Source organism: Ostrea edulis, chromosome 2 (genome assembly GCF_947568905.1).
Source record: "Ostrea edulis chromosome 2, xbOstEdul1.1, whole genome shotgun sequence".
NCBI lineage: Eukaryota > Metazoa > Mollusca > Bivalvia > Ostreida > Ostreidae > Ostrea > Ostrea edulis.
The window spans coordinates 109,381,440-109,398,052 of record NC_079165.1 but is presented as its reverse complement, the minus strand read 5'-3'; the positions used below and the strand labels follow the sequence as shown (position 1 = coordinate 109,398,052).

General features: G+C 36.4%; 1 protein-coding gene across 1 annotated transcript in view; it reads right to left on the bottom strand.

Annotated features, from left to right (window-relative positions):
* Positions 1 to 302: 302 nt before the first annotated feature.
* Positions 303 to 16,613, bottom strand: part of LOC125680240 (brother of CDO-like) — a 40,195-nt gene continuing 23,884 nt past the window's right edge. The window contains exons 6-11 of the mRNA XM_056153582.1: positions 12,869 to 13,009; positions 5,942 to 5,960; positions 3,295 to 3,353; positions 1,413 to 1,440; positions 488 to 552; positions 303 to 325 (exon numbers count right to left, since the gene is read on the bottom strand). Coding sequence (XP_056009557.1) covers positions 303 to 325; positions 488 to 552; positions 1,413 to 1,440; positions 3,295 to 3,353; positions 5,942 to 5,960; positions 12,869 to 13,009 — 335 coding nt within the window. The remainder of the gene's footprint in view (positions 326 to 487; positions 553 to 1,412; positions 1,441 to 3,294; positions 3,354 to 5,941; positions 5,961 to 12,868; positions 13,010 to 16,613) is intronic.

The window sequence follows — 16,613 nt, the reverse complement described above, 5'->3', positions numbered from 1 at the left end:
CAACGGACAGGAACTATGTGTTTTAAGTGATCATGATGTAAACTAAGAGAATAGCTTAAATAGATATACATTTACCTTCTTTTTTAGGAACAGTTGACAGTTTCTCATATTTATTTTCAACACTGGATTCGTGTATGCTCTCATAAATTTGCCTACAATAATATATTTTTTGTAGATGATAACAAATATTACATTGCCAAATACAAAGCAACGTCTAGCATTGTTAACGAGAGAGAGAGAGAGAGAGAGAGAGAGAGAGAGAGAGAGAGAGAGAGAGAGAGAGAGAGAGAGAGAGAGAGAGATTACCTCTTGGTTTCTTGTGGATCTGTGTAAAGCAATGCGTAATTTTCAACATTCAATTTAATATTAATAAAAAACATACATATTTCAACCAAATGTACGAACATTCAACAATAGGTAGATTATAGATAGAAGTCATCACTGTAATTCAATGAATACCAGTTCAACAGATAAAACTGCACATAACCTTTATTGGAGAGACCCTCATACTGATTTCCATTATCTGTCTCTGTTAATTCTTCATACACACCCCTGTATGACAAAACAAAAATAACATTCTGTTGTAGAAATTTACATACCCCGTAATGAATACAAATGTATTTTCTTATTAGTTCATTCAGAAGAATGTTCAAACAATCAGAAGGATGATAGACATTTTTACATTATCAACCAATTTGAAGAAACTCAAAAGCTTGTGAAAATGATTTGTCTTCCGTAAATATTTCATTTGTATCGCAATTCGTTTGCAAGAAAGTCGTGTTAGTGAATGTATCAAATTTTTGTTCTACGGATTACTGTATTTTAAAAGGATTGAAAGCAAAGAGGAAATGCAACTATGTGCAATGAAGCTAGTCTAAATCCATTCTTTGTCGCAAATACACTACTTTTGTTCTTTTTTTAGGTTCCTAAACTACACCTTGTCTATTCCATTCGAGCACAATCAATAAACAATTCAATATTGTGAACTCACAGATATACGTCAATACAAAATTGAAATTCTAATCACAGTTGAATATTGATTTATTGTACAATCCAAATTGTATAAGGATTCTTTTAAGTTAGTTTAGTTTATTATTATTATTATTCAACGCTTCTTTAAGAAACTCAATCCATTTTCAACATCTCGTAATCATCTTTCCTACTTATATTCCCTTGGAAAAGGCACCATCCTTGTTTCAAACAAAACTCGAACTTTCTTCACCCTACTGTCCAGTGCATGTGGTGCTAAGAGGTCGAAAATGTACATGTAACACGTTTACAGACGACAGACTGACGACGGATGTGTGTTAATCCAAGAATCTCTTTTAGGTGTTCATGAATGTGAAGTTGTGGGGGAAAAAGTCGCCATAAACTACAAAGTGATGAAAAAAAGTATTCCTATTTTCATTTACCTTTCTCCGTGTAGATGTACAGTGTGTTCTGAAAATGTAGACAAAACCTGCATTTAACAGCTACAAACTTTTAAAGCAACATTTTGGGAAACAATCAGCACCTGGGTGTGACCATGGACTATTCAGTTTAAAAACAGACAAAAGCAATATACATGTACGCTTGCTTGCAATATACATGTATATGAGCTTTGAGATAGTCTTGCTGTGGCCTACAATTCGAAATTTAGATATATCGACGACGTTTTGTCTATTAACAATAATAACTTTCATGCATATGTCGATTCAATATATCCCTGTAAGCTCGAAATAAAGACACCATAGAGTCGTCCACTTCTGCTTCATACTTAGATATTTTATTGAAAGTAGATATTAACGGCAAACTAACAACTCAGCTGTATGACAAACGGGATGGTTTCAGCTCCACCGCCAACTTCCCATATTTATGTAGCAATATTTCATTATCACCTGCATATGGTGTTTATCTCTCAACTGATTCGATACGCTAGAGCTTGTTCTGCGTATGGTCAGTTTTTAAATCGAGGCAAGCTACTGACAAACAAGTTGATGGTACAGTGGTTACCACAGTCTCGAATGAAGTCAGGATTTTGCAAATTATATGGTCGCTATAACGATCTAGTTCGTCAATACAACCTATCATTGGGTGAAATGCTGTCTGACGTGTTTCATACCGATTGTTAGGCCGTTCTTGGCACACTGATTTTGACTATGGATATCTCCGTTTACCTGATCAAGATATAGGGCTCATGCTGGGTGTGACCGGTTGACAGGTTATGCTTACTCCTCCTAGACACCTGATCCCACCTCTGGTGTGTCCAGGGTCCGTGTTTGCCTAACTATCTATTTTGTTTTGTTTATAGGAGTTATGAGATTGATCACTGTTCGTTATCTTCACCTTTCACCAACAATACAATTTCATTTTTATAAAGGAGATTGTGCATAATGTAATTTAGTGAATCGTCATTAATATTCATGCTTATTTGAATTATACGATATCAAAAATAATGAAGTATAGTCTGAATGCTAATTACTGCATTCTTTTCCTTCAGAAGATACTGAAAACGAAAATATTTGGCAAAAACAGTAAAAGCTTGTTCATAACTGCTCTAGGTGTAAATCAGAAATCCCCACATACGTTTCCATAAACGTAGTATGGTAAAAGTAAATATGAGAAGGCAAATTCTTACTGATTGATATAAATTTCGTCTTCTATCTTTTGTGTTTTGTATTGGTTTTGATTGATCGATTTTTCTTAAACGTTTCCTTCTAACTTTAACTTGGTTTTTAATTTGGTATTTATACAAACTCAAATAAATGTCATCAAGGGAAATCTTGAATACACTGTATACTAGTATCCGTCTTAACGGTTCTTTCGTGGATATTCCTTTGAACCTTTAACTATCCTGGTGTATTGTATATGCAATTCCACAGCCCATGAAGACATAATACGGGGTGCAATATATGTATGAGTAAAATTTAAGTATTTTTCATTATTAGAGAACTGTATCGGAGATACAACTTTACACATACTATAATCAGTCATTTTCACTTCTATTTGGTAAAATCGATATCAGTTTATTAGATCTGATGTACATGTAGTGTTAAGTTTTGTTACAAAATAAGCCCCATACAATCATTTCCAATTTCTAATTACTGACTAAGATTCTTTTTTTTTCTTTTTCGGAAAAGGTAAATCATAGGCAAATGAAATATACAAAACTAAGAAAAACTTCGTTGAAAATTTAATAATATTTATGCAAGTTTTCTTCCCTTATATTTCAGTATCTTCTATCGTTATTCCTGCACATTGTAATTCCGGAATCGGAAGATAGAAATAATGTGTATCAATTGTGCTTGCACTAACCTGCCATAGGGATACTGGATTCGTCTTTCGTTAAATCAGTTCTTTTTACACCCTTGTCTCTGTAAGATAAAACCCCACATCTTAATTATGTCATTTATACCGATCCATTTGTAACATAATTAAACTACAATAGCATTGAAATAATTATTTCTAAACGAATTCTATTTTTCAAATGAAAATATATTAATTTATCAGGCTGTGTATGAGAAAAGAAAGTGGTTTGTTCCTTATGATGAAAATTTGAAGATAACGAACAATGACCAATGACCAATCTCATAAATCCTAAATATAGGGTTCATGGTGGGTGTGACCGGTCGACATGGGATGCTTACTCCTCCTAGGCACCCGATCCTGCCTTTAGTGTGTCCAGGAGTCCGTGTTTGCCCAACTATCTATTTTGTATTGTGTGTAGGAGTTATGAGATTGATCACTATTTGTTATCTATAATGTATGCAAAATTAACAGTTGGGAAAACACGAACTGCTGGATATACCAGAGATGGTATCAGGTGCCTATGAGAAGTAAGCATTCCATGTTGACCAGTCAATACAAATACAATTCTGATAAAGGCATGGCTATTCTAATTATTGATTGATTACGGGTTTTCGCCGTTTTTTGATATTTCAGCCTTTTACGGCGGGCATGGGTATGAATTAAAGAACATATTAATTCTATATGATGCAGGGCTGTATTTCTCTAACAAAAAACCTGAGACATACGACGTATTATGTTTCATTTCACAGCCGTAGTGTGACTTAAAAACGACTCAGTTATACAATATAAAATTGTGATTAAGTCAACTTGAAGAATCAGGTTCAGTTTTACATATATCGGGCTTTATTTTTCATTACGGATGTTACGCTGATATTTAGTAAAGGAATACAAGTTCAGTTTCTTGTATTATGTAATATTTATATATGTATATGTATGTATATATATACTTTCACAGTGGTTAATTACATGTAGAATTCCAAGCACATAAACATTGTATTTCAAAGTGCTTTACAATGCATCATTACCCCGGCAGACCTTATTTCAATCTAGAACTTTATCAGTCTCCTAGGAAACATGCAGTGCAAGGTGCCGTTACAAGCGCTAGAGCACTAACTTTCACTGTCTATAGCCAGGTTTACCTTTTACACTTGGATGGAGGGAGGAAATTCATGTAAAGTGCCTTTCCCGATGACACAACGTTGGCCCTGCCGCGGCCAGGACTCGAACCCAGGACCTTTCGGTCGAGAGTATGACAGCCTAACTACTAGGCCACCGACGCCACAAAAAAGTCCATACAACTGTCTGACGTACTTTTAGTCTTAAAGTAGGTCAAGGATGGACCAGTCCAGCTGAAATTCAAACTGAACTTGTATTCCTCCACGAGGAAGTCCATGATTAAATATCAGAGCAATATCTGTATCGGTAAGGAAAAATAACAAACAAACGGAGAACTGTTTGACCTATTCCAACTGACATGCAAACTGAACTTGTATTCCTCCAAGAGGATACCTTTGACTAGATTTCAGGGCAATATCTGTATCCATAATGAAAAAAAAAATCTGGAAAACTGTTTGACCTATTTCTAGTCCTAATGTAGGTCACGGACGGACGGAACAATCAAGCTGAAATGCACGCTGAACTTGTATTCGTCGAAAAGGAAGCTTATGTGTAAATTTCCTTGCAATACCTCTATCTGTAATGAAAACAAGTCCGGAAAACTATTTCATCTACTTATAGCACTAAAGTGGGTCAAGGATGGACCAATCCAGCTGAAATGCAAACTCAATCTTACAATTCTTGAGGGAGATATTGTGACCAAATTTCAAAGTCCGGAAAACATACCCCCAAACGGACGGACAGTCAGCCGGACGGACGGACGCACAAACAGCGCCATAACATAATATGGTGGGTGTATAAAAATTACATAGTACATGTATATCATAAAGTTAAATCCCACTTCCACTATCTCCTCTGAGTCAATGTTCACTCGCCAGAAGAAATGCAGCATGAAATGTGAAGATAACGAACAGTGATCAATCTAATACCTCCGATAAGCAATACAAAATAGAGGGTTGGGCAAACACGGAGCCCTGTACACACCAAAGGTGGGATCAGGTGCCTAGGAGGAGTAAGTAATCATATGTATCATGCATATAAGATTAAATCGCTGAAGTTGATAAGATTTAACGTGTAAGTACAGGTTAGGTAGAAAATTGATTTATTCGCCTCTAGAGTAAAACTCCCTCATTTCATACTGTTGCTAGATATCGATGTTTATGAGCATCAACATACATACGGTTTGATTACGATTTGAATGAAATTAAAACAATCAAGGAAATTTTAATAACTTTCAGCATTGTCCATTTAGCTCTGCTCTGTGGCTTAAACTTTTAGGAGAATTTCACAATTCAAATAGCAAATGATGATTACCATTATATGTATCAACTGAACGTTCAGTAGTTAATTACATGTATATCATAGCTTTTCGAACATATATGTGCTATTCATCAGTCTCATATCATATTTCTGTTCCACTTCTCTTTTCATATAATATTTGGTTGAAACTGAGTACCAGCTAAAACTGTTTTTTCTATTCAAGCTCAACGAACAACTGATGTACAATGATTGTAATAGGGGGCTGAGTGGAACTTACATGTTCTTTCTCTCTAACTCTACAAGAAAAACAAAATTAGAATTACATACAAATATTTAGTAAAAGCGAAGTATATCGATCCATCGGAAAAGCGTAAGCTGTGTATAGCCGGCTATTGACTTTGATATTGCGAATTAAGTTCAAATCTTATATGGAACATTAGTTGCATTATTCAGTTACCTATAGTTACTTGATATAATCACGATTCTTTCCACATAGTTCCTTTATCTGCAAGTTCGATAAATTTCTTTAAATTTTACCAGCCTTCGCGTTGAAATTTTCTCTCCCTTTTAAACACAGGAATTTTTTGAAACACGCTTTGTGAAAATAGTCAGTTCTCACACTTCCAAAACATTTTCCGGACCATGAATTCGGTATTTCACTGACGAGACATTATTTGTCGAAATGCGCATATGGTGTATCAAAATTGGTACCGTATAATTTTACATTATATTTAGTGAATAAATATCGGAAACGAAAACATCAAAGACCCCTACCCCGGGACCTGAAATTTCGATGGAAAAGATGGAAAGGTATAGGGGGCCAACACCTCCCACTGTGAAGAAATGGTGATGCTACTTTCTTTAGTTAAGGAAATCCGCCTCTTCAATTTTTATTCATAATGCATTATACTTAGTAAAAAACATCGGGTTCGGAAACATAAAAGGTTAATACCCAAGGGCCTGCAATTTTAAGGGCAAGGTATTAGTGGTCAATGTCTCTGATATATTCCTTGAAGTGTCCACAAAAAGAACATAGAGGTGAGAAGGGAAACTATATGCCTCACTTCCCGACCTCATGTGGCGCTGCTGGGGACCCATCTGGGGCCTTGCGAGTCTCGGTCCATTTTTCAGACCTATTTAATGATTGAACATGGGGTACATGTACTTTATCGGCGTTGGTATATCGCCATTTTCTAGGGGTCTTTCAATTTAGTTAATGTTTTCAACTTGAATTAAATTGAAGTTGAGTAATTATTTTTAGATAGATAGAGTCAATTATTTAGACATTTTGTAATCACAACTTAGTAACTTTGTATATTTAGTGCGTATAAAAGTGATGGTTTTGTCTATGGATGAGGTGTTTTCTGTGTTGGGTCTGACCCCTTCCCTGATATCCCAGCGGTCGCGCGGCATAACCCTGCGTTCCCATATTTACACATGAGTGGGTTGAGAGGCAATGTAGGCTTTAGTTTAGACAACCCGTGGAGTGGAAGTGCCCACGGTGGTATAATAGGCCCTAAATTAGAGTTGTTTACTCAGGGAACATCCATGGGTGGTAATTATTTCACTCCGTCCTTCTCTTTTTGTTTGAGGGAGGAGGTGGAAGGTTCAGTAGTGCCAATTGTAGGGACGATGTTTATCGGTCTCCAGTTCAATTCTCAGGAAATTGACAGTTTAGATTTTAAATGAGAATCCATATTGTAGGTGCGACTCACCGGGGAACTTGATTAGTTTTGCTTCACCCAAAAAAGTACTAGTGATGATACTCGAAGGTTTAGGGACTTAGGTTGTCTGACGACTACTCATCTCCAGCGTTCAGTCATGCCTGATATCCCAGTGAGGCCTACTACGACTATACATTCGGGGGTAATACACCCAGTTCTGAAAATATCCCAGAATACCATTACCCCATCACTGCATCCCTTCATTCCAGTGTCGAGAAGATCAGACCATCCCCCTCACCGATAGGTTGATGACTGGACCTCAGGTCAGTTATGTCTCGGTTTTATCAGGGGTTCTTGTCAGTGCTAGCATATCCCTAATCCAAGGCCGTATCCCCTACTTGCCATATTGTTGGAGCCGGGATTACCCTTGGAATTCAGCAGGTCCCGTAGTCCTCCATTGTCCGGATTTACTCACATGGGTCTCTGGCCCTTTATCATGCAGTGCAGCATCGCAAGACCTACGCTTCCCATTTCCTTAACCTTAGGTCTGGGAGAGTATGCCGAATCCTTGGTATACCCCATGGTTGGTGGCTGTGCGAGCACACATATACACCACTTCGTTGCCATGACCGTTTCCTATCAGCAGCAGGGGCATTCTGCTCATTTTCGGGCACGGCCTGGTACCACTGTTTGTAGGCGAGGGAGAGGGACAGAGGAGCAAACGTTCGACCCTAGTTACATTTAGGTGATCCAGAATCACATTCGTCATTCTCTGGACGTTCTTCCAAGGGGCTAGCCTCAGTGCCCCAAACTCCCTTTCAGGTCTCCCAGTACTCTTTTGAAGGGGAATACGCCATGGGTACGGCTAGAAACGTGCCTAGGTACACAGATCTGTGGTATGATGAAAAGTCTACTTGGAACTCCTTCACAAGATTGTTTGGCTAGTTTGCGGTCAACAATGAACAGAGGTAGAGCATCACAACCAATTCTACTTCTCCTTAGATGAGGTTTTGAGCGACTACTACATCCTGTTGTTTGGGATGGTCGATAACCTCTCACTGACTGAGATCATGAGACGTTTCGAGAAGCGCTTCAGATCGTCAGTGCATATACCAGATGAATTTCTGGTCAGTTTCTCGGTGTGTATGAATCGCTGCACCAATTGACGGACCGGTTCCTCACCTTAGCGATACATATGTTCCCATCTGTGACTGATGTGCATGCACATATCACAAGAGCGCTCATTACAAAAGCCCACAAAATTGGTATTGGACACTGGAAAAGCAGAAAAAAAAAACGCTCATTGGATGAGTCATTGGGAAAAAGGGATAACCATGTGCTCAATTGTGTGTGTCGTTTAAAGAAGGGTATGTTCCGAGTCCTGTTCCTGGAGGCACCAGAGGAGGAGGAGGAATCTGGGTACTATATTATAGAGTGGGAAAAGGACAAGTTTGAGGCCTTCCCCCTGGATGATTCATGTGTGCCAGACAGGTTCGAATTATCCTAGGATATTGCAGTGCCAGAGCTGAAAGACTTTAGTGCAAGTGACCTGGAGGATTCATCAGATCAGGAGAACTCACCTGTTCAGGAGGAGAACGTGGATATGCGACACCTGAGAAATGCCCAGAGGCAGCGATAGATGAAGTTTCTCAGTCAGTGGAGAAAAGTGGGTTGGAGGTGGGTTTTTGCCAAGCAGCGGAGGAGACGGATGACATGCCCTGTCAGCATGCTTCTGGGTCCTACAGAGACTTGTTTGCACCCATTGGGCAATTACGCCCGACCACATGATTCATGAAAAATGACAATTCAGGGACTGCAGCTGCAAGCAGTGGTGGACACAGGTACCGAGGTCAGTGTTCTTTTCACCTTAGTCTATGAGGAACTTAACCCCAAGTTGCCCATAAAGCAACATGTCACCCTTGTGCAGGCTGATGAGAACGCAAGAATTGATTTATCACTGGTCCCGTAGGTATACGCCTAGGAAATGTGGAATACATTGTTCATTTCTATCTGGCTCAATTATAAGATCAGATTATGTGTGCATCATTATGGAGTGCATCATCACAAAGCTTGCCTGGATTTGGAACATGGTACTCGTGGGAAAGGAGACAGTCCGTATGACGTCGGCCTTTCTAGGGAGAAACAGGAGGTCCAAGTCTCTGTGGTCAAGACATTCCAGGTTTCAGTTGATAAGTTGCCATTTGCATTCGTTATGACCCAACATTATACATAATATGGAACTTTCGTTTAGCTGCCCATCAAGGCCTCTGCGACCCCTTTTGATGGTTTTGTAAGTTTGTCTTTGTTGTTCTCTAACCGTATATCAGTTTCATTTTGTTCGATCACCCCATATTCAATTATTAGAGAGGTCTGAAAAGTCTACCCACCCTCGCGAGACCCCATTTGCTACCCCTACAGTCCCAACTAATGGGCGAAATTGATAGCCCTAAGGGTCCCCTTCCTTGCCTACACACTACTTTTGTGGACTCTTCAAACATAAAGTTGTTATTGATCTCAGGTCCCGGGGTGACATTGAAAACCACTCACGATGCACGTACATCATGATAACTTTTGTTTTGCATGTTTACACGTAATATGTCCCTAACTTTGAACAGTAAAGCAGGTTTTTTCTTCGACGATTGAAATTGAAAGTTGCGAAAGTTCCTCGGCTTTTGAGCGCAATCGCACCAGAAGCTTTTATTATGTAGGCAAGCACTCAACAATTTTTTATTTCAAGAATTTTTATCCATACTTCATTCATTTTCTTATTAAACCACACCAAACTGATTCAAATTAGAAGTGGTTTACAAACAACTATATTTCAATGCAGAAGGATTTTCTAATGAAAAACCCCAAAATCAGCAGAATTTTGACATTTCCATTTCATGTAAAATATAGTTAGTATTGTTCATACGTTACCCTAGACACATATTCAAATGTTATAATTTATGATATAACTGTAGAGACATAAAATTGAATTGAACGTTTTTACTTTTGACTTGTGTGGAATTTTGAAAATTGACAATACTCCTAGACTGTTCGTTTAAACTCTAAATTTCTAAATGGTGATTTTTTTGCGTATTCTAAATGGAAAAATATCATTATTCATTTCGAATTGAACAGCATAATAATTTTAAATTTACATTTACTCAATGCAATGACTTCTTTGTGCTGCTCATGTTGCATTGATACCAACATACAAAACTAGTTAATACCCATATGTTAAAAATAAAGAACAAGGGGCGTTGGCCGCGCTTTACAAACTGATCATATTTTGCAGGTAGAAAGGTGATAATTTTCTCGTTTCATTCATATATAACATGCTCCATTTACGTGTTGCTGATATTGAGAAAATAACGTTACAATATTACATTGTTAACTCTGACGCTATCTTCCGACGGTCGCTTTTTCGGAACGACGTCATCGACCTTATAGGATTTACAGTCCCCTGATTCTTCTAGAATATTTTTCTAAAAGTTACAATTTTAACTTTTTATGTAAAAATACTCATTGAGATCAAAGACTATTGAAAACTGGCATGCTATGGAAAATACATTATTCATTTACATGTAACTTTATCGTGGTCATAGAAATTTTGCGGAAGAATCTTGTGTTAATTAGAGTGAGGAAAATAATGCGTGCATTTGTCCAAAATTGTTGAGTAGAATGCAATCATATTTTCAAAGGAGCTGTTCAATGTCCTCCTATTCAAATGAAATATGGAAAATAAAATGGCTCTTGAATTTTCTTTTTCCTTTTTTTTTTTTGGTCATAAATATAAACAATTCGATTAAAAACGTCGATTGAGTCGGATAAAATTACTTGTTATGTCATGTACACCAAGGACTATATAACAAGTCTGCTTACATGTGTATGCAATATACATGTTACAGTACATACGAATAAAATATGTCTGCCTGCTGTGGGTATTTACAAAATATATTGAATACAAAGTGGTAAATGTACATGTACTAAACGATACAAATTTATGTTGCGTAAATGGGATATCATTTTCTTGGGTACAGCAAAACACGTCAAGTAATATACATGTAACTTCAGATGGTATATTTCATATAGCAAATGTATTTAAAAACACAAAAATGTGTCCGTGTTTGTATCTTTACATTCCCCTAAATGGTCACCAAAGAGTAGTTCCAACTCTCTCTCTCTCTCTCTCTCTCTCTCTCTCTCTCTCTCTCTCTCTCTCTCTCTCTCTCTCTCTCTCCATATAGTGTTCATCTTTGATAAATGAAAATTACATCAGTCAGTGGGCATGTCATTGTATGCACCGACATTCAGTCTAAATCTAGAACGGACTCTGGGAAGTTGTTTGAGTACATGTATAGACAATGTGGTGTATCTAATTGCTTTTCCCTGACACTTATTTTCATATGGGAATAAGGATATATTGAGTGACCCCCCCCCCTATTCTTGATAGTAGTATTGAATGAGAAAAAAAGGCTTAAAATTATGAATTGAACCCATGTAGCGAAGGAAACCCCCCCCCCCCACTCCCCGACAATTGGAAGATCAGGCAGAAAGTTTTTTTTTCATTTCCTAATTAACTACCAACTTATCTTTCGACCCCCCCCCCCCCGATAAATGATTCTACGTGTCTGTTTCCAAGAGACAGTATATGTAACTACAACAGACCTTTTTTTAAAATGAATTTAATAAATATCATGCATGTATTTTCATTTTTCAATGTGCAAACTTGGGAAAGCATTAATTGTTTGACTGGACATACATGTATTTATTAAATCGCAAAGTAACTAAAAGTTTATGAGGTTTAATGATGGAACAGTTTGTTTCAGTTCTATCACATGCAAAATATTGACTTTGCGTAACGAACACGGTCGATTTCCGTATTCATTCTTTTTCAAAATTCATATTGTTTGCAGCCAACAACCGACACCATATTGATGATGAAAGAATATAAATGGATAATTGAACATGCAAAATATAAAACTGGTTGCTGCATGCAAAAGTATTTTTTTCAGTTCTATAACATGCAAAATATTGACTTTGCGTATCGAAAACAGCCGATTTCGCATTCATTCTTTTTTAAAATTCATATTGTTTGCAGCCAACAACCGACACCATATTGATAATGAAAGAAGAATATTAATGGATAATTAAACATGCAAAATATAAATCTGGTTGTTGCATGCAAAAGTATTTGTTTTTGCTAAAGTTTATTATAATTTATTTCAAATCAACAGATTCCGCTAAACAGCCCATCTTTAGCGTATATGCATGACGTCATAATAAAATATTACGTCATTTTCGTGTAAGTGGGATTAGAAGAACATCCTAGTTGTGTAAATAAAAAGAATAATTAAGCAGAGTATGAAAGTTGAAAAAAAAAAATCTCGGCGGCATATAGCCAATAACGTCCCTTGTCCTTTTAAGTACAAGAGCTATGTGGGAAACATTTTATAGATCTAGTAAGCATTGAGTGCAAATTTCTTTGATCAATATTTAGCTAAACACTTGACTTCCTTCTATTTTACTACAAAGATCGAATAGTTATACATTACTTATTATACAGGTAAATGTATAAAGCCTTCGGAGACAGATCACCAGGACCAGGATAATGGTGATAAACGCTACGATCCCTACAGCACTCCCAACAGCTACTCCGGTCTGATTCCCTACACTCTCCTGTATTCCTGGAAATTCTAACGACAAAATAATCGCTATAATAGAATGAATCATCAAATACATATATCCAACTATCTTAATTGTCAATTAATAGCAAAGCATTTACATTGTATATGCATGTGTGTTGAAAATAAAGATTGTTTCCATTACACACTCACACTCAACCATCACCCACTATAATCTCAAAAGAATGAACGAGTTCTTGTTTTGATAAACACAAAATGTACGTTCATACTTGAGAATATTTAGATCTTCCTGTGTAGATTTATCTGTTGTGTTTTATCTTATGAACTAGTACATTACAACATGTGTTCATTTAAACCTCACCTCAAATTATCTATGATTGCAATTGAAGTGGTAAAATTCATTTATTCTATGCAACGTTTTGGGTCTTCTGATGAACGTTTATTTTGGCATACTGACACGATCATTTCTTTAAACAATGAAATGAAATCTTTGTTGTTTTGTCGAGTGATAAAGGTACCTAGAATTGCAGAAAAAATCACAACTACCATTAGCGAATCTGTAGGGCTACGCAACCAAAAATGCAATGATTTCTACCTCCATCACCCAATAAGACAACAAAGAAAGACATTTTATTGTTTATATTTTTATGCAGATTGATATATACTAGATTTAAGTACTGAAATATCCTATCGTTCACTCATTTGTTACAATCAATGGAACAGCCAATGTACCCTTTGACCATGACGACGCTCCATAGTTGGTAATCATTACGCGGACACGAGATACTAAAAACCGGATCTAACTAGTCTGCAACAAACATGTATTCATTGTTGCAGATGAAAGCAATGTCAATTTCAAAAGAAATATAAGAGAAATGATTCAATGAATGTAAATATTTAGAATTAAAAAGTGACAGCAATATTCTAAAGATACGCCTAAATTTATTTACTCGGAAAGAGTCTCCCGTCAGTATATTGGACAAGGTATTTACAGGTGTACTTGTCAGAGTTTAAACCAGTGGAAAACTGCTTTTTGAAACTGAAGGACATATTCTACATCATCATAATGGCCGAAGTCCTTTTAAAACGCGGATGAAAATATGGATATCAGCAATATTTGTCTATTCGTTTCACAAATCATCGCCTAGCTGAGTAGCTCAGAAGGTTTTAAGATAAAGATTTTAACATTTTCTAAAGGCCCTATGCCATTATAATAGCAGTGTTACTGAAAATGTGAAAGAATCTAAATACCTGGTGGTAATACTTTCCCACTCAGGTTCGTTTTGTAAGGTTAAAACACTTATGTGATCAGGCACAAAAAGCAATGTATGGTGCAATAAGGAGGATAAGACAATTTAATCTGCCAATATAGTATCAGCTGGATCGTTTTGATAAAGTCGTTGTATCAATTTTGACATGTGGCTGTGAAATTTGGGAAATGAAAATTTTGATATCATTGAAAGGGTACACTCTAAATTTCTAAATCATAGTTTCCATTTAAAGAGTATTACCCGTTCTGATAAGGTATCAATCTCTACCCAGAGTTATCGTTCCTCACACTCACTTACACCTCTGTTAACGTCTCAAAATAAGCAATGTTATTCCACATGTAAATCCACCTTTACGGCTAATAAAACTAAGAACTATTTTATAAAATATCTGGAAAATATAGGACAAGCAACTATTTGTATATTTTTTTTCCATTACTATATATTCTCCATGTACCTATCTATAGGTCTGGTGCAATATAACTACCCAATATCCACGTTTCAACCCAAATCAATGCTTCTTGTGTCACAAAAAGACTTGACATCTGCTCAATATTTATTTATTGACGTATATTTTTGTAACTGAAGTCAAAACCATAATTTATATGAGCATACGTGCCATTTTACAAAAATCTTGTAAAACCCTTGAGACGTTTACAGAGGTGAAAGTGAGAGCAAGGAACGACAACTCTGGGTAGAGATTGATATGGTATATGTTGAGACTGTGCGCTTTCTATCGTAATTACAAATATTTACAAGGATAATTGATTGTTGTATAAGATTACTTACTAGTTCCAAAAAACAATAACTGTATGTATATTATATAACATTTATATTCGCAAGATTGCCAACAAGGTTTAATAAGATTCAAGGGTAAATTTTGATTACAAAAATTTAACATCTTCATTACGGATTTTCAAATTTTTAGTATAAAGAAATTGTCAGAGATTGGAGCTCTGAAACAAAGATTAAGTGATCTTTTCCTTCAAAAATGGCATAGTCATATAAACAGCTCATCAAACATTTATAAGATTTTTAAATGTAATCTTGGACGTGAAAAATATCTGAGCATTTTAACAAGTAAATTTAGAAAAAATACTGATAAATCTAGAAATACTTCCTTTTCAGACTGGTAGATGGTCAAATATTCCACTTTCCGGAAGACTTTGTACATTTTGTAATTCTGGAATTTCATTCTATTAGCTCGTCTCAGTATATTCAGGTGACCTATTGCAATTGGTTGTATTCGGTCGTCGTGTGTTACCAGTTGAACATTTTAACTTCTTGATAACTACTATTCTAATTCTTTTCAAATTTGATATGAAGACTCTTTGGAACAAGGGGGCATCAATTGCAAATTTCAGGATTCCTGAGGCCCTAGGGGCGGGGCAAAAACTGCCAAAAATTGACCAATTTACAAGAAAAATTCTCTAAAACGCACCTGTAAGAAAAATTAAATGCATAGTGATATAGAGCAGAAAAGCTTCTACCAAAATAGTACATTTCATGATCTCCGGGGTAAAAGTTCTGACCCCAAGGTGGGGTCAATCTTAGTATACGAGAGTTGTCCAAAAAGTTGGGTGGAGATATATATTCCGTATACCAAAATGTTTCTTGTAAACTTTTGATTCCAAATAAAGTGGTTTTAATCAATCTAATAATTTTGAATGAAACAATCACCGTCTTAAAGACCCCTGTAGGTGCGCACGGCCCGGGGTAAAAATGGTGCAATCTTTGTTAAAGAGTTTTTTATGTAAATGGTTACATATTTTATAACACATGTCGGAATGTAAAATGAATGAATTGTGATGTAGATTAAATCGATCTATATACGTTGATAATATCGGTTATGTCGAAATTAAAGGATTGTGAAAGAAAACACTCTACGAAAATGTCTTTTAAAAAATGACCCAAACAAAACACGATGTCGTCAATGCGCATGGAACAGCATGTCGTTATTATATTTTGTGTTCAGCTTGGAAAACACCGATATAGACCAAACAAATGATGGAGAGAGCAGAAAAAATATTGGACAGTGTCAATATAATTGGTATATATGTGCCATAAATGTTTTTGGAAGGCATTTGTGATTTAAAGGACACTGAGAGGTCTGGAAGACCTCTGCTATTTAAAGATAGCACGAAATCCCGTGTTCATAACATCATCACGACAGACATACGTCTTACGTTAAGGGAAGTCGCGTCCATTTATGTAAAGTTAGCAAATCTTCAGTGTTTGCTATTGTGTCTAAAACAAACAGTGAATGGTGGACAGTCTGTCACCGAAGATACTTGTCGCTCGATATATGTTCCTTCATGAATATACACGGCAGGTGTGACCGGTCGACAGGGGATACTTAATCCTCCTAGGCACCTGATCCCACCTCT